Source organism: Capra hircus, chromosome 17 (assembly GCF_001704415.2).
Source record: "Capra hircus breed San Clemente chromosome 17, ASM170441v1, whole genome shotgun sequence".
Taxonomy (NCBI): Eukaryota; Metazoa; Chordata; class Mammalia; order Artiodactyla; family Bovidae; genus Capra; species Capra hircus.
In genome coordinates, this window is record NC_030824.1 from 26,526,662 (window position 1) to 26,545,157 (window position 18,496).

General features: G+C 58.9%; 1 protein-coding gene across 1 annotated transcript in view; it reads left to right on the forward strand.

Annotated features, from left to right (window-relative positions):
* FBRSL1 (fibrosin like 1) overlaps positions 1-18,496 on the forward strand; it is an 84,020-nt gene that overhangs the window by 17,072 nt on the left and 48,452 nt on the right. The window contains 2 exon segments of the mRNA XM_018061449.1: positions 15,835-15,939; positions 18,111-18,146. Of these exon segments, the coding sequence (XP_017916938.1) occupies positions 15,835-15,939; positions 18,111-18,146 (141 nt within the window).

Genomic DNA, 18,496 nt, shown 5'->3' on the forward strand with positions numbered 1-18,496 from the left:
TGCTCTTTCTTCCATGCAGGTGTGCTCCCCAGAAGGGGGGCCGCTCCCAGCCAACCACTGGGACCAGAACGGCCCGGCCCAGCGCCAGCAGCAGCTCCAGCCCAGCCAGCCCCAGGGGTCACTCCCAGCCCCGTGTCAGCGCTGCCAGCCCCGTCGGGCTTCCCCGGACCCCGGGCAGCCCTGCCAGCCCCAGCGGCCACTCCCGGGTCAGCGCAGCTGGCCCCAGCGGTCACTTCTGGGCCCAAGACAGCCCTGCCAACCCCGGCGGTCACTTCTGGGCCCAGGTCAGCCCTGCCGGCCCCAGCAGCTGCTTCCAGCCCCAGATCAGCCCTGCCGGCCCCAGCGGTCACTCCCAGCTCAGCCCCACCAGCCACGTTGGGCACTAGCCCCTAGGCAGCGCTTCCGGCGCCTGCGCTCCCTCCTGGCCCCGTGGCAGCGCTGCCGGCCCCTACGGTCCATCCTGGCCCCGTGTTACCTCTGTCGACCCCTACGGTCCATCCTGGCCCCGTGGCACCGCTGCCGGCCCCTGCGGTCCATCCTGGTCCCATGCCACGTCTGCCGGTCCCTGCTGGCCCTCTGGCACCACTGCTGGCCTGTGCGGTCGTGGATGGGCCCGTGTTTCCGTGGCCAGCCCAGCAGGGCATCCTCAGGACAGCGGTGCCGGCCCCTTCGGTCACTGCTAGCCCAGTGCCAGCGGTGTCAGCCCCCCCAGTCACTCCTCATGCTGCGTCCACGTCGCCGGCCTACCAGCTCACCCTCAGGCCAGTGCTGCTGCCCCCGGCGGGCGTTCCTAGCCCCATGCCAGCCCCGAAGATCCCTTCTGGGCCAGCCCAGCCGCCCCCGGCGGTCACTGCTTGGTCTCAATCAGCCCCAACAGTTAGTTGAAGCCTCAGAGCAGCCTGGCCCACCCAAACCTTCACTGCTGGGCCCTGGACAGCCGTGCCAACAAAAGCGGCCACTCATGGACCCAGAACAGCCTCACCCGCCCAAGCGGCCACTCTTGGGCCCAGAACAGCCCTGCCAACGAAAGCGGCCACTCTTGGGCCCAGAACAGCCCTGCCAGCCCCTGCGGTCACTTTTGGGCCCAAGCCAGCCCTGCAAGCCCCAGCCGTTACTCCCATTACCTGAGCGCCCCTCACTCCTGGGTCGGCCAACTCCACCCCGCCGGCCTCTCCTGGGGCCCCCGAGCCAGCCACGGCAGTCCCTGCTGAACCTGGTGCGGGCCCATCAGCCCCAGCTCTCCCTCCTGGCCCCAGGCCAACCCTGCCGGCTCCTGAGGTCACGACGGACTCGATCCTCCACCCCTGCGGTGGCCCGCCAGGCCCCATCCGTGAGCCCTGGAGCCTGATGCCCATTCTCCCAGACCACCCCAGGTGTGGCTCTGCTGAGCCAGGCCAAGGCCCCCCTCACCTTGCAGCCTGAGATGTGTTGTCAGACTGGTCAGAGGCCTTCTCCAGACAGACTGGGCTGTTTGCGGTTGGAAGCTGAGGCTCAGCAGAGGCAGGAGCCCCCTGCAGGGCCACCACCAATCTGAGACCCCCCTGCGCCAGGAAGAGAGGAGAGGACCTCAGCACCTTCCCACCTTCCACAGGCTCACCCCCACTGTGCCCACTGCGTTGTGACATGCACGCCCCCAGGAGAGGGAACACAGCTACCCCCAAAGGCTCAGGCTTGGGGTTGGGGGGGCGGTCCTTCAGCATCTCTCTGTGCCTCTAAAGTGCCCACTTGTCCTTCAGTGTTGGAGTTCCACGCCCAGGTGTACCGTTCAGAGAGTGAGCTCGTGTGTGCATGTACACAGTGTGTGGTCTGCAAGTATGCGCGTGTCCATGGAGAGAGAGTGTGTGTGTGTCTGTGTGTGAGATTTTGGGAGGTGTGCCAGCTATAGGCCTTGCTCTCCTTGAGCCCCTATCCATCTGGCCAGTGTGCATTCCCCACGTCCCTTGCCAGGCAGAATGTGGGCACAACCAGAGCCTGGCCTGGGCCCCTACTTTCCTGCCCTCTGGCAGAGGGTCGCATTTGTCCAGCTCCAGGGTCCTGTGACTGTGGAGAGAGGGCCTGAAGAATGCCCAGGGCCGTCCATGGTGGTCTGCTGATGCCAAGGAAGGTCCCCTCAGGAATCTGTTTCCACCCTGATGGCCAGGCAATGAGGCGGAGGGCAGAGTCTCCCACCCGCCCCCCCAGCTTTGGACCAAGAAAGCCTGCAGGGCCCAAGGCCATTTCCAGAATGTCTGCTCCCAGCCTCCCACTTGTCCCCTACAGCTTTCTGGCTCCCGGCCCCCCAGGATGGCCCCTGTCAAGACAGACCTCACACTACAAGGCTTTCTTTTCCGCACCCCCACCCCGCTACCAGACCCACATCTGCACTCAAGGGTCATCCACCCCTTGCCCCTGGAGTCCCAGCATAGGTGGGAGAGCAGTGTCGGCGACCAGGGCTCTGCTTTGTGCGCCTGCCTCACCCGGCTGTGATGGTCACTTCCAGTACTGACGTGGTTCACGGAGGCCACAGACACACGCACCGCCCCCCACACCCCACCCCTGTTTCCAGGCCCAAGCCTTCCTCCCTGCTTGGTCGTGAAGACCCTGACACCCAGAGCAGGGCCTGCAGATACCTGGTCTCCCTCCCAGAAACATGGGGCTTATTTTTCTGATTAAAGAAAATAAAAAGTGCTGTGCCATTATTTTTATAATAGCATCAGTGTTTGTAATTTAACATAGTTTGTGTCATATGGAAAGTGATTTATTCCAACAAGTGGTTTTCTGCACATCTGGACTTGCCTCTCGTTTATTCGATTGCAGCTGGGTTGCAGGAGAGCAGCCAGGGAGGGGGTGCCCAGGCGGGGGGCGCCTGGCTCTGACGTGGCTCACCGTGCCACATGGTGTGGGCCTGGGGTTGCAGCTCGCTGTAATGACCCTCCACGCCCTCCTGGCAGCCTACTTAATGGACCGGCTCCTCCTGTCCTGTTTCTTGGAGCCCCCGCTGTGGAAGGGGTCTTTTTCTCAATGCCACTGAAGGCGCTTCTGAGATCTTATCATCGACTCCCGCGTAGTTCCACTATCCCGTTGTTGTGCACAGAGGGTGGCAAGGCCACCCTCTCCCTCCCACTGCCCTGAACTCTGAGCCCAGGTGCAGTCTGAGCATCTCTGCCTCCAGGCCCTGTGCGTGCTCTTGTCTGGACATGTCTCAGGCGGGGCAGGCCAGGACTGGACTGTTGGCTGCAGTACATGGGTGCCACTTAGTGGGGGAAACACAGCTCTTGGGGGCACCACCTCTGGTGGCAGGAGAGAGGTGGGGAAGAGGGCTGAGCCCTCGGGATCGCCAGGGCCTGGGGCTACCCCACCCCGCCGTGGGTGAACTCCATGGTGAGTTGGGGTGGGGCTGTCCCTTGTGTGATCACTGCTGAAGAAAGGACTCGGGTTCCATCTGGACTTAGCGGGGCTCTCTAACCCCATCATGACTGTGGCCACGGCTGGCCTCAGGTTCAAAGTGCCAGGACCCTGAGGGATGTGCACTTGGGCGAGGCATCCACTGGCCATAGAGGGGACTGGATCACATGCGTCGTGTCCTGGGGGACCCATGTTGCCATGAAAAAATATAGGTGGTCCAGTGTGACCAGATCAGTGTTTCTGAGAACAATGGGAAGCCTGGGTTTTTCTGTGGATTCAGTGGGTTTTTTCAAACATTGGTGGCTAATTCTAACTTGATGACTCACCTAGCTGGCCAGAGGACACAGCTGTGTGGGTTTTGCATGGCCTGGTGGCAGAGGTTTGGGCCCTGGCAATTGTCCTGGCCCTGAAGCCAAGGGTGTGCGATGTGGCCCACCTCGTTGTGGGGAGAATGGGGCGGTCTGGCCTGACGGGCGGAGTTGGAGTCTTTGGAGGGGGGCATGCCTTGGGGGTCTAGGGGAGGCCCTGTGCTTGGATGGAGACTGGAGCCTGGGCACAGTGCTCTGCTGGGGCCTCTCTGGATCCTGCGACCCACCTCCTCTTCTGCAGACTGGGCCATGGGGAGGGGACATGTGCCTTCTCTACAGGAGCCCCTGATGTGACGTCTGGTCACTATTAATCCTTTGCTCTGTGATGGCTGTTGTGGTTTTACTGTCAGGTTGAGTAAGGGGTGACCAGGTGGTCTGTCCAAAAGCAACACAGAGATGAAACCTACCTACTAAACAAGACCTCTTGGGATCCACCCAGTGGGTGGGGAGGGCCAGGAGCATGGGTGACCCCGATGAGTCTGCAGGTTCCCAGCCCTTGAAGGGGATCGCACGCCACCTCCAGCGTCCACCTGGGACACCTGGTCCAGGCTGGCGGTTTCCGGGGGGAGATTGCTTGTCGGCTGCCATGCACAGGGCTTCCCTGCGTATGTGTGCACAGCTGTCTTGAGCACAGAGGTGCTCTCCAGGTGAGCACCTAGTCACTCCCCTTGAGTTCTGCTCCTTCACGTGGGGGACACCCTGGGGAGGATGGGCCTCACTGCACGAGGACTTTGTCAGCACCTAAGGTGCCAGGCACACGATGCATCTTGACCAAGGCAGATCATCCCTGCCCCAGGGAGCCTCTGACAGAGCAGACGTGGAATGTAACGCAGTCGCTCAATGTATTAGAAGAGTCAGGCCTACATGTGTGTGTAGAGATGCTTGGCTGGGCAGGGGAGCTGGTGGCCTGCCTTCCCCAGCCAGAGGCTGCACTGACCACGGAACATCCCCAGCAGCTCACCAGGTCGGGAGCTGGGGCGTCTGAGGAAGGTGATGTCCGTGTCCAGCCACCTGCTCTTGCCTGGGAGGCTTGACAGGAAGCCTGTCCCGGGGGTGGGACTAGAGGGCTTGAGACTGAGAGGGGCGCCACCCAAACTCCTGGAGGGGTCCCAGGGGCCTTGTTAAAAGGCAGGTTCTGACCCTGCAGAAGCTTAGAGTAGCTCTCTTTGCTGGGACTGTGATGGGACGCACATTAAAACCATAAAGAGACAAAATTAGCCCTAACATATTTTAACTCCATATACCATCAGCACTGTGTATCCACCGATACAGAGGGCTGACTGGGGCTGCATCATTTTATATAAAGGGCTTGAGCATCTCTGGAGTTCTGGTATCTGTAGGGGGCTCCTGGGGGGCTTCCCCAGTGGCTCAGAGGTAAAGAATGTGCCTGGAATCAACCTCCCATGGACACTGAGGGATAACTATATTCTAAATAGTATCATTGCAATATGTAATCAGTGTAAAAATTAACAGTGGGATATTCTACTTTATTTTTGTACCAAGTCTTGGAAAGGCAGCACGTGTCTTCCTCATGCAGCCCTTCTCAGTTGGCCTCAGACTGGTCCAGTGTGCTTCGGAGTCAGAAAGGTGTCTTTCCCAAGTTCACTGTCTCCTCACACTTGCCACTCTTGTTGGTTTCTCATTCTTGCACTCAGCCAGCCCTTGGTTTGAACCCCCACCACTGGGCAGCAAAGGCGAGCACCTGTCAGCCTTAAACCTCCCCTGTGAGCATCAGGTCTGTGTATCCAGGGCCAATACCTTCCACCCCAGAAGCCACAGCCCCCTCACTGAGCGAGAACGAGCCAGAACACAGCTCCAAACCTTCCTTCACTTCAGTGGGGAGCTTGGCTTCTGCCCCGGGGATCGGGCCAGGAACGGGGAGCCATCTTCCACTGCTCACTTCCCCCAGGCCAACCCTTTGCTTCCACTTCCTAACTCTCCTTCTGAACAGGATTTCATTAGAAAATTAAAGTGGAAATAAGAATTCATCATACAGAATGCACCTAATAGGGTACAGCCAAAGCAGTGTTCAGAGTGAGACCTCTAGCCTCGGTGCTCATGTTGGAAAAGATGAGTTCAAGATGAGTGACATGAAGAACCTACAAGAGCAGAGTGTCATATGGAAGAAAGGGAGGAATCTGAATGAGAGCGTAATCAATGAGCAAGAAAGCAAGCGATAGGGAAAGTGAATAAAATCGAAAACTGTTTCCTGGAAAGCATCAACAAAATTGAGAACTCCCCTGTACTTAGATTGATCAAGTGAAAAGGAACACAGATTACCAACATTAGGAACTAAAATGGAAACACCACTGCAGGTGCTACAGACATTGAAAGAATGGGGCATAAACAATTTTATCCCAGTAATTGAACAACTTAGCTGAGATGAACAAAGTTTTTGAAAAATACAACTTAGCAAAACTGACTTAAGATGAAAGTTCCCGTCGTTCCCTCATTGAGTTGTGTCCAACTCTTTACGACCCCATGAACTGTAGCCCACCAGGCTCCTCTGTCCTACACTATCTCCCAGAGTTTGCTCAGATTCATGTCCATTGAGTCAGTGATGCTGTCTAACCGTCTCATCCTCTGCCATCCCCCTCCTCCTGCCTTCAGTCTTTCCCAGCATCAGGGTCTTTTCCCCTGAGTCAACACTTCACATTAGCTGGTCAAAGTATTGGAGCTTCAGCATCAATCCTTCCAGTGAATATTCAGGGTTGATTTCCTTTAGGATTGACTGGTTTGATCTCCTTGCTATCCAAGGGACTCTCAAGAGTCTTTTCCAGCGCCTCAGTTTTCAGTGCTCAGCCTTGTGTTACAGCTCTCACATCCACACATGACTGCTGGAAAACCGTAGCTTTGATTATATGGACCTTTGTTGACAAAGTGATGTCTCTGCTTTTTAATACATGGTCTAGGTCTGTCATAGCTTTCCTTCCAAGGAGCAAGCGTCTTAAAATTTCATGGCTGCAGTCACCATCCACAGTGATTTTGGAGCCCAAGAAAATAAAATCTCTGCTTCTACTTTTTTCTGTTCTATTTGCCATGAAGTGATGGGACCGGATGCCATTATCTTAGTTTTTTGAACATTGAGTTTCAAGCCACTCTCCTCTTTTGCTTTCATCAAGAGGTTCTTCAGTTCCTCTTCACTTTCTGCCATTAGACTGGTATCATCTGCATATCTGAGGTTGTTGATATTTCTCCCAGGGATCTTCATTCCAGCTTGTGATTCATCAAGCCTGGCATTTCACATGATGTACTCTGCATAGAAGTTGAAAAAGCAGAGAGACAATATACAGCCTTGTCATACTCTCTACCACTGAGCCACCAGGGAAGCCCTGAGATGAAATAGATGATCTGAATAGTCATGTGTCTGACTTTGTAAACTGGATGTCCGTGTCTACCACTCACTGCTAGCCCACCACCTCTTACCAGCAAAGAAAAGCTGACCTTTCACAGCCGGCCCAGGCACTGTCTCCAGTGACCACACCTGTGAGGCAGAATATTGCTAGTACCATTTTTCAGAGGAGGATATGGAAACCAAAGAAAAAAAGCATCTGAGTAACTTGTCTGAGACAAGCAGGGAAAGTGATGGAACCAGGGTTCAAACCAGGTGGCTCAACTCCAGAATCTGTGCCCTTGACCCTGACCTTTCCCTGGAAGACAGCCAGCTTCAGTTTTCCTGCCCATCTGCAGGTGGTGAGGTTCCTCTAAAGGCCCATTTGAGCACGCCCTTCCCTTGCTGAAAGCACCCTGGAAGTTCCCCTCCACCCTCAGGAAGTCTTGGTTCCTGGACATGCCCCACAAGGGCCTTTGTGGTCTGAGTTCTCCCTCCTCCCCGACCTGCCTGCCTTCCACCCCTCCCCTGCTCCCATGCCCCTCTCTTGGGCTCACCCCTCTGTGGTGTGGGGATTGCCCGTTTCTTCTCTGCACCCCCGAGCAGGCCTGGTAACCGCGAACCTGGCAGAGGGCTGGGCCCCGGAAGCTTAGTCAACACAGGGAGTGAGACAGAGCGGGGCAGAGTTCTGGATGCAATCTACACAGCCTGTCTGTGTTCTTCACCATCACATTGGTCTGCCAGGTCCATATTTGCCAGTGTAGGGGTTTTCTAATCGCAATTTTTCACACTGGGCTTGGTAGAGTCCTTCCAGAATATTCCCTTGCCCTCTGGAAGATGAATGTCGTGGTGGGGAATGAGCTCTGGCACCTGCCAGCTGTGTGGCCTTGATCAGGTGACTGCCCCTCAGTGCCTCAGTTTTCTCATCTGTACAGTGGGACAGTGGCACTCCCTCAGAGTTTTGTGTGGGTCAGTTAAAGTTCGAACCACGCTGGGTCCTAGCTAGCCGCTACAGTGCCTGGCTCCCATTAACAGACGGTTTCTCCCACTTCCCCCTCTTCTGAGGCCTGGGCTGCAGCTTAGGGGGCGGCCGAGGTGGGCTTCCCTGGGACACTGCATCCTCACCCCACCTCATCGTGAGGTCCTCGTTGGCTCTGTGCTGGCCCCAGGCAAGTGCTCCTCCTTTCTGGGCCTATTTCCTCATCTGTAAAGTGGAGCTGTCCATACTGCATGCACGCGTCCCGGGTCGTAGAGATGAGAAGCTGAGTTGATGTGCGCAGTTCCTGCTAGATAGGCACGTATGCCGTTGTTACCGCAGTCACTGCTTTATCATTATCTCTCATAGAATGGTTTCTCCCGCTTCCTGGGCACAGCCTGGACAGGCGAGTCTCGTCTTCGGCCTCCTTGGCGGGCTCACCTGGTCCCCTTGGGGGCAGCCATCCCGGCAGGACCCATGGGCAGAGTGTTTGGCCATTGCCTGGCTTTGGCGCAGCCGACCCCCACTCCAGATGTGGCCCTCACAGAAACCTAACGTGGGGGACTTGCTGGGGGGCCCTGTTGGGAGAAGGGTAGAGGGGAGTGGATGCCGAGGGCATAGCCCATTCGGTGTATACTTCTTCGGGCTTTGTTGTTGGTCCCTGTCTGGGCTCGGTGACTGAGACACCTGCTGGAATTCCAGACGTGACATGAGTGGCGGGGGGATTTGGGGTGACAGCACACCTGCCTGGAAACGGAAATGGGGCTGCTTTAGACCAGCGGATCGGGGAGGCCTCACCCAGGAGGTGACCAAGCTTGAGGCCCAGGGACAGCTGACAAGGAGTGAGCTGACCAGAACCCCGGGGTGGGGGTGGCGTGGGGCCTGGGCGAGTGTGGCCACCACTCACTCGCAGAGGGGCCACTGCGGGGTTTAGGCTGCACAGTGACTTGAGCTGAGGTATGTTTTTCAAAGCTCGCACTGGAGGGGGCCTGGGCAGGTGCAGGGAGGTGCTTGTGGCTTGACTCAGCTGGACAGGTGGGGACAGCAGTAGCGCAAGCTGAGTGGCTCAGCTAGAGAGTAGAGGCCAGGTGGAGCCCAGGGGACCCTGCTCTGAGCCCAGAGTCCACTGGCTTGACCGAGGGGGCAGGACCTGGTGCACCGCCCCTGCCCCTCAGCCAGAGGGCCCACACTCAGGCACAGCCAGGGTGTCGTGTCACTCACGTGGCACTTGCTCACGTGCCGCTCGTGTCCCCAGAGCCTGCTGGCCGTGTGTCTCCTTGGGTTGTGGGCTCAGCTCAGCCAGCGTCCTCTGTACAATCTGTTGTGCGTCTCCATGCTTCACTCACTCAGCTGTCCACCCGGCCGAATCCCGGGGGAAGGATGTGGAACAGTGGGAGCGGAGGGCCAGCCTCCGAGGGCAGCAGCTTGCTTCCTGACCCTGTGCTGGCTGTGGGACCCTTCCTCATTGTGCCAGGCCCCTGCCAGGTAGTGGGGACAAAGGACAGCCCCTGCCTACTGGGCACTTGCCGTCCAGTGACCCTGCTTCACTCAGGGACACCTGGGGCCATGGGAGCCTGAGGGGCCTCACCCGGCCTGATTGTCGCGGGAGTGGAAGGAGCATCGGAAAGGACTCCTGAGAGAAGCGGGGCCATGCCCAGAGCCAGGGTCTCCTTACAGTGGACTGCATCCTTTTGGAGCCTCCACCGGACTCACAGCCCTGAGAACCCTCCCTCTCGCCCTCTGGTCACATGGCGGCTGCAGTACCACACTTCACCAGCAGGTGCTGCTGTCGGTCGGGGGACGCTGGTCTGCAGTGCTGCGCTTGGGGTACCATGGTCTACACTGACCTGGAGCGGTGCGCTGCGAGCAGGCAAAGGAGAGGCCGGGCAGGTGGCTTCGTTGGGTGGGGAGGGGGGCCCTGGCCTTCCTTGCACACCCCAGCATCTCACCTGCCCACCAGCCCCCTCATGAGTGTGTTTGCATGGTTTGCGTAAGGGTTCCCCTCCCTGGCCCAGCCGTGCTGTGTGGCTCTCTTACGAAACCCAGGTTCCATGCAGAGCTGGAGGCAGAGCCCAGGCCTGGGGCTCAGAGGGTGGGGCTCTGAACAGAATAACGTACAGGCTGTCCTCACGGCTATCATGTGCTGGGGGAGAGAGGTGGCATGTGTGAGGTGGGGCGGGGGTGCAGGTTCAGTGGGGTCATGAGGCCCTGCTGAGCATCAGGGAATGTTGGTGGACAGAGCAAGGGGCTTCCTGGTCAGAGCCTCATTTATACCCCTGGGGCATTGAGGTACCAGGGTGACAGAGGGGCCAGGGGCCGGGGCACCCAAAGGGGAAGGGAGCCCCCATCCCCAGGACAGGCAGGGCCTCAGGCCCTGCTTCAGTCAGGGCTTCGGGTAGACAGAACAGTCTCTCACTTTGGAGCCTGTAGAACACACCGGACGCCAGGATCAGCTGCAATGAGCAGGGACCAGAGTGGGGGTGAGAAGACCAACACGGTTCTCATTGATAAACACAGCTCATCCTCCCAGTCCAGCTGGCAGGGGCCCAGTCAGGGCCATGTGACCTGTGACTGCCCACTCACCCTGGGGGTGTGCTCAGGAGACACCAGGGGGGCCCAGGAAGGTCTCTGAGACCCAGACCCATAATGTTTGATCTCTGAGGAGGCCCAGTGGTTTTAAAGTGCCCCAGTGGGGGCATTATTTGTTCAGAAGTCCCTGAAATAAGATTGGGGTGAAGGGGGAGGGGTCTCTGCCACAGGCCTGGATTGCCGTGTGGCCCCAGGGCTGGGATGCCAGGCATGTGCACATGCGTGTGTGTGTGTGTGTGTGTGTGTGAGTGAGTGGACATGGAATAGGGTGCCTTGGCCGTCAGGAGCCTGTGCTCGGTTTCTGTAAGGGCGTCGTGAGGGCAGTCTCCTGACTCCCTTCTCACTGGGACGGTGGGCTGGCTCACTGAGGGCTGAGGGGTGGGTGCTGATGCTTAGTGGGTACCTGACCCTCACCTCACCCACCAGGTCATGTTCTCCTGCTGGTTTGAAGGAGACTGTGAGTGGCCTCAGCCACAGCCCCCTTCTCAGGGTTCCCCAGGGTCTGCAGCCAGGCCATCCTCACCCCTTCCCCTCCCAGGCCTGTAGATGTGGAGGCTAAGTGGGCCTTTCCTCATCCCGGAGGCCAGTGCTGACTAGCTGTGGGCCAGAGGGCACCTCCCACCCCTGAGCTGGGCTGGTGTTGGGGCGGAGGTGGGCGAGGCATAGGGCAGAGCCCAGAGCTCCTGAGAAGGTGTGTGTGTGCTCGTGTGCATTCCTGAGAGCTCCATGGGATGACACTTGTCTGAGGGTGAAGCCGTCTGGTGGGGCATGATCTCCTGCAGGGGCCGCTGCGTATCGCTGTTCAGGTTGTGCACTGCACAGCTCTGGGGCCGCCACTCCCACTCTCGCCATGGATGGATGGCATGTGCATCTGCAGGTGTGCACCAGTTGAGCATGCTGCGCAGGGCGCCTCTGCTCCTTCTGCGCGGCAGGGCTCTAAGGATGGGGGGAGCCTCTGCGTGCTGCCTCAGGCGTGGAAGGAGGGGAACGCACAGGTCATCAGGCAGGAGTCGGGGGCAGGCAGGCGCTGTGTTGGGATGTGGGCAGAAGAGGCCTTGCTGAGTGCCTGCGGGGCCTCCAGGACTCTTGGTGCTCCTTTGTTTCTGTGTCCTGGTGAGAGCTGGTTTGTGAAGGGTCAGGCGTCCCAGTGAGTCTTCTCGCTGCTGGAGTGAGGGATTCTGGGCCCCTGAGTCAGCCCTGGGGTATCTCAGGAGTTTCCTGTCCCCCATAGAGGGAAGGCACCTGGGGACACTGCCAGGTCCCACCCCTTGGACCCCTTCCCAGCCACGCCTCCTGGACTGACTGCCACTGCGCACACCCTGTGGGTCTGAGCGTCAAGTGGAACCACATGCTGCCTGTTTGTGGCTCAGGGCACTTGGCAGCCCGCCTGGGAGGCAACACTTCCTCCCGGAATTGCTGCAGAACCTGGTTAGGGAGTTGCCTTGCCCAGGAAGGGTCACAGGAAGGGGTTCCCTGTCACTACCAGAAAGCCTAGGGCCCCAAGTGCTCCCGGGGTGCCTCAGTCTGAGGGTGGTGTCCCTCACCTTGCTGCTCCAATGGCAGTGCCCCAGCCATGCTGATCTAAGGGGAGGTCCTCTACCTGCCCTTCTGAGGGCTGTGTCCTGACCCTGCCTGCTGGAGAGCTGGCCCCTGTTTCCATATTTCCACCAGTCTCAAGGGGAGTCCTGCCCCCGCCAGTTTTGTGGTATGCCACCTTGCACGAGCCAGTTGTTACATGTTCAGGAATTTTGCACAACTTGCAGAAACTGTCGGTGCTCATTAGGGCTCTCCTCTTCCCCAGGGAGCCTCGTTGCTCTGGCAGTGCCATCCCCCCACCCTTCCCAATGGCCTCATGAGCTGCCTCATCACCTTTCAGAAGTGTCGCCTTCTCAGTGAGGCCCCTCCCTGGCGACCCCTTCTTTGCTCTTCTCTGCTGTTGTCCTTCCAGAACACCTGTGGCCATCTGCCGGCCACATGCTCCATGTGCTGGCCTCTTTGTAGGCTTCGGGAGGGTGGGGACTTGGGTCTGTTTATGTTCATTGCCCAGAATAGGGCTGGTTCATAGGCAGGCACTCTAAGCCTTGGATGGGTAGGTGGATGATGGGTGGTGAGTGGATGGGAAGATGGATAGGTGGATGGATGGATGAATGGATGGATGGTGGGCAGATGGGTGGTTAAGTGGACAAGTAGATGGGTAGAAGGGTGGATGGATGGATAAAGGATGAACGGGTGGATAAAGGATGGATGGACGGATAAAGGATGGTTGGGTGGGCATAGGGATAGACCACAAGGCCCAGGGGTGGGCCCAGGCATGGGCTCCTAGCTGCCCTTCTGGGACAGTCAGGGCCCAGATCAGAATCTGATCTCTCCAGCTAAAAATGGAGGCATGGCATCCCTGGCCTTCTGCCATAGCTGGCTAGCAGCATTTCTGAGCCACTAGGAAGCAGGTGGGGCTGTAGGACAGCCAGAGTCCAGCTTGGGGCTGGCCAAGGAAGAGAAGGTGACCAGCCATCCCAGTGCGTCCAGGGTTGGGATGGTTCCCAGGGCACAGTACTGAGTTTTATGGGATTTTCTGGGAAACGCGGCTTTCAAAGCTAAAACCCGCTGCCTGAGGAGGATGACAGACCCCAGCCTGTCCTTCCCCTGTGGGCCATCGTGAGGAATCCTCTCTGGGGTCCAGCTTAGAGAGACCACTTGTGTGACTGGATGAAGTGGAGTGTGGCATCCCCCCTTTCAGCTGTGTGGGGGTTATTCTTCAGCCTCCGCTTCCCCTCCCCCTTTGCTGGGTGTCCTTGTACAGTGAGCAGTTTGCACAACTGCGCCAGGCCTGTCCTGTCCTTGCAGTGTCTCTGGGTCCAGCCTTCCTCTTGGGCAGGGACCCTGCTCCAAGCCCACCCTGAAATACCGTTCCCCAGCAGTGAGGGTGGGTTCATGGGGGTGATTACTGAAGGTCAAAGCCAAGAGTCTCAACTAGAGCCTTACCAGGATCCCCCAGAGGACCTGATGACACAGCGAGTCTGTAGTGGGGCCCGGAAGTGCTCATTTGCATTCCTGCCAAGCTCTCAGGTGCTGATGCTGCATGTCCAGGGACCCTACTTTGAAAACCACTGGATGAGGGCATTTATTTTCTTGCAGAGGCTCCTTGCCAGCAAGGCAGTGAGGAAGTTCCCCCGGACCCTATATTCACTCCTTTTGGGGAGACCTGTCATGGAGTCCAGAGGCAAGAAAGACCTGTCTCCAGCTGGTGACAACAGTGACACCTGGTGGCTTAACGATGCTAGAGAGGGTTCAGGCCCACAACAGAACTTCTTACCCCCATAGAGCCTGTGAAGGGCCCTGTCGACACCCCCACTTCACAGATGAGGAAACTGAGGCTCAAGGACAGTCAGAGAGCCAGCACTGGCCCAGGGTCTGCGCATTCACCACTCAGCTATGCAGGATGGAGCTCGTGAGGCCGGGGACCTGTGGGCTCACAATGGGGGTTTCGCCTAGGGTGAGCCTGGGGCCCCTCCGTGGGCCTGCCATAGGATGGGAGGGTAGTCCTGAGGGCTGGGCTTCCCCCTCGCTGTTCCTGCTTCCCCAGAAGGGGGCCCTCCCTTGGGTCCTTGCACCCAAGCCTGGGCTGTGGATGAATGCCAGATATGTTTTGTGATGACACTCTGATAGCCACACCGTGCAGGGACCTGTGGCTATGGGAGCTTGTACTCCATCTAGGGCTTAGGTTGGCTCTGGGGAGCAGGGGCTCTGAGGGGCAGCCTCGAGAGAGCGAGCCCACCATTGGGTCCACAGGAAGAAGGCTCAGGCCTTGAGGGGGTTTCTCGAGGACTTGAGAATATTCCAGAGCACAGCTGGTACACCTGGCTGACTTTCCACCCTAGCTGAGGTCTCCAGGGCTGAAGGATGCTTACGACAAAATGCCTGGATGCAAAGGACTGGGCCTCTCTGCCCCTGGTTGTGGCGCAGGTTCTGAGCACGCCTGAGCTCTGAGAGCATATGCGCTGGGCGGGGAGGCCTGGGGAGTGGACAGGAGTCCACACGCTGCCCCGCAGGCACATCGGCAGCACTTGGAGCAGGGGTCATTACTAGGCAGTGTGTTGGCTGGGAGCTGTGGCCTCGGTCTATTGCTAGGAAACCTCTGACATACAGTTGAAGGTTTGGGCTGTCGGTGCATGTCCAGACAAAACCGTGGGAATGTTCCAGAACCAGGAAGCTGGAGCCACCTGGAGGTGGCGGGACAGCCAAGCTCTGTGGGTCCTGCCAGGGAGTCCAGGAGAGCAGCTGGGAGCTGATAAGACCTGGATGGAGGCTGGCATGATCGGGGTGGTGACTTCCTGGGCCCAGAGGTCAAGGGTCAGGGGCCGTGATGGATGTTCCTGCCCTGCAGCTTGGTGAAGTTTGAAACTATTTCCAAGTAAAAAGAATGCAGGCAGGTTTCTGGTCCACTTTCCACACTGTTACTTAATCTCCCTAGTGGTTAATCAACTCCCTCCTTGATTTCCTCCTCTGTAAAGTGGGCACAGAGTGGCCAACCAGGGCTTTTGTGTGAGGAGCAAGGAGCTGAGGGCCTGCTGGGTCTGCGGAGAGTCCGGCAGATACTTGACCCAGCAGCAGCTGTTCCAGTGGGTACTACTTGCTTCGTTCTGCAGGTGACAGAACCAAGGCACAGAGAGGTTGAGTAATGACCCTAGGACGCACAGAGGGGAGTGGCTGGCCCACACCCAGCTCTGCAGACCGCACAGCCCTGACGTGCGTTGTTGGGAGGACTGAAGGGGGCCCAGGCGTGGTGCGCCCGCAGGGAGCAGAGGTGAATTGCCACAGGCAGGCCTGTCTTGACACCTGATCATGGGCCCCTGGCAGAGTGGAAAAGGCCAGGGCCTCCCACTGGCCCGGTCCCCATCCAGGAGTCTTCAGTCGCCCGCCGGCCAGAGGAAAGGACAGAGCTGACAGTAGTTTACGCCATTGAGTGCTCACCCTTTGCTGTCTGAGCTCTTCTTTCCTGTTCTGGGTAGGAATGGGAAGTACTTATTGGGTTGTCAGTGGTTGGCTCTGCCCTGCTGCCCCCCTCCCCGGGTTTCAGCCCAGAGGGACCGGGTGGGGTGGGGGAGGAGCCTGAGCCTGGCTGTGCCCCAGCCCCACCTTGCAGGGTGTGTGTGCTGAGCCCATCTCTCATCTCTCCCTGTCCCCAGATGAAGGTCGCAGTGTCCAGAGGGGGCGACCACAACAGTGACGGCGACAGCTTCCGAGAAGCCACCAGCTCCCGGAGGAGCAGTTCTCGGGACCAACTCAGTGATGTGAGTACCCCAGCCGCTCGCGGGAACACTTCTGAGTCCCTGGGTTGACTGCCTGGCCAGCCTCCAACCTTCAGCGGACACTGCAAACCGTTTGCTTAGGGGCCCAGGCTCTCAATCCAGGGTTTTGTGCTCACAATTAGTATTTGCCTCTAAAACATAACTGTCTACTAATTGGGGCTTCCCCATTAGGAAGTATTTAAATGAGGACCAACCATTAGGCACGGGCAGGGGTGAATGGAGGCGACCATGCTGGGGTGCAGTCCCTGTGTCCAGCTGGGGGTAGGCTCGGGGTCAGTGTCCAGCTGGTGGCGGGCAGGGCTGTGGATGCCAAACAGCTCCCACAGATGTGTCTGAAGAAGGGTGGAGGCAGGGGGTATGTTTCTGGCCCGATGAGCTGCAAGCACTCCTGCCTGCCCAGGCGAACCCGCCTGTCTGGTCAGGCGGGCAGCAGCACGGGGCATCCAGCAGTCCAAGTCTCTGCCACTGGGGGCCACACAGAGGGGAGGGTGCCCCTCTGAGGCATAAGCTGGCCTGGGTCTGGGGACACCCTTCGGTGTGTACTGTCTAAAAGGTCCTCGAGCTCAAGTCCCAAGGAGCGGGGTCGAGGAGGTCTTAGGACCCAGTTTGGGGATGACCCAGGCAACACACAAGGGCTCCCACTGGGACGTGGCCAGCAATGGGGGTGCAGGGTATTCCTCCAGGGCTGCTGCGTCTCCCTAGACCTTGGAGAAGGGGGATGGGGCAGGTGTTGCAAGGGCAGGGAGTGGGGGTTGAGGGTCCCTGGGTTGAGGGGGCGATGAGGACTCAGGCGGAAGAGCGGCCCCCCTCCCAACATGGGAGGCCCTGCTCCTGGAAGAGGCCTTTGTCTTCTTGACCCCCAGCTGCAGGAGTGGCGGCCTAGCGGAGATGGGTTTTCTGCAGGGCTAAATGGAACGAGTCGTCTCTCATTATCATTTAAATGGGGGCTGGGGGAGGGCCGGTGCAGGAGGCCAGGAGGGGGGCCTAATTGCCCGGCTCCGATCTTGTTGCCACAAGATGGGAAAATAGGCTGGTAATTGTCTGGGGCCGCGGGGGCTGCCCTAGTTCGAACTCCTCTAATTGCCGGCTAGGATGGGAGCAGGCGGATTGTAGGCACAGCACAGGCGGCGTGAGTGCGCAAGCTTGGGGGCAATTATGGCACCTGACCCCCACCCCCCCAGCGGCAGGGCCTGGGGCCTGAGCTACCCCAGGGCACCCCGGCCGACACACACACTGGGGTGAGCTTGGTCTGGCAGACCCCGAGGAACTGGCCTGGGGCCTGGCCAGGGTCTGGCTGGGGAGGGGAGGTGTACCCTGGCCCCAGCTGAGCTGAGCAGAGTGGTCCAGGCTGCAGTGGTCACCATCCTCCCAGAAGAATCTTGGCATCTGGACCTCAGTGTGGTCTGGCCCCAGGTCTGTGAGTCCTACACACCTCAGACAAGCTTGCCCTCGCCGGCCATGTGAATGCCCCCCAACCCCCACCTGCCGGGTCATCACGTCCTATCTGCCTGGGCCTCGGGGCTCAACGCTGGTGACCACCGCCTGCCCTGGGGAGCTGATGAAATGAACCTAACTGGTTTCTTCTGTCAGATCCTAAATGCCCATTTGAGCCAGAGGGAGTCCCATCAAGCATAGTTGGGATCACCCTCACAGGACCTCTGGGGTGACTGTTGGCCTCTAGGCCACAGCTGACCCCACCCCCACCCCCATCTGACATTTGAGACCCCAGGATTTCCTGCCTAGCTCCAGGAAACCTTCCCAGGCTTTCCTGTTGGACCCGGTGACCCTGGGAGGCTGGTGGGTGGTGAGGGAAAAGCTGACCTGAGCACGGAGCGGGGTCAGCCCCTGGCCCAGAACCCCACGTGGAGAGGTGGGGCGCATCCTCTGGGAGGGGCTGAGCCCACCCCTGGGGAATGTGGGGGCTTTGCCGCCTCTCTGCCTGGAGACTCTGCTGGGCTGGACCATACCTCCAGGTCTGGGGGTGGAAGATTCCTCTGTGGGTCCTCGGGCCCTGCCACAGGCTGATCAGTGTGGCCCCAGCCTAGAGTTCCAGCGAAGACCCAGGATGGGCTCTGCCTGCTCAGGTCCTCAAGGGAGAGGGTGGCCATCTTGGGCTGCAACTGGTTCCTGACTGTCCTCTTCCTTCTCTGCAGAGCTCGGCGCAGGCAGTCTCAGGCAGAGGTTACTCCGTAAGTCTCCCACCCCCCTTCTGCTGTCTGTTCCCTACACACTAACCCCAACCCTCGACCCACGGGAGCCCCGACTGTACTGAATGCTGCCCCCAGGCTGGAAATGGGGTTTGTACAGGATGGGGATGGGCCAGAGTGGGCAGAGATTCAGAGGGAGCGGGACTCCGGGTCCTTCCCTGCAGAGTAGTGGGCAGTGGGCTGGACACCCTGGGTCCTGTGGGGCAGCGTTTGGTGTCGGGGTTCCTGCACGTGGAGCAATTGCAGCGTATGCCCTCCCCGCCCTACCCTCTGCCCCGTGTCCTGACACCCTCTCCCCAGCTGTGCTTGGCCCGACCAAAGAGGCTGGAGGG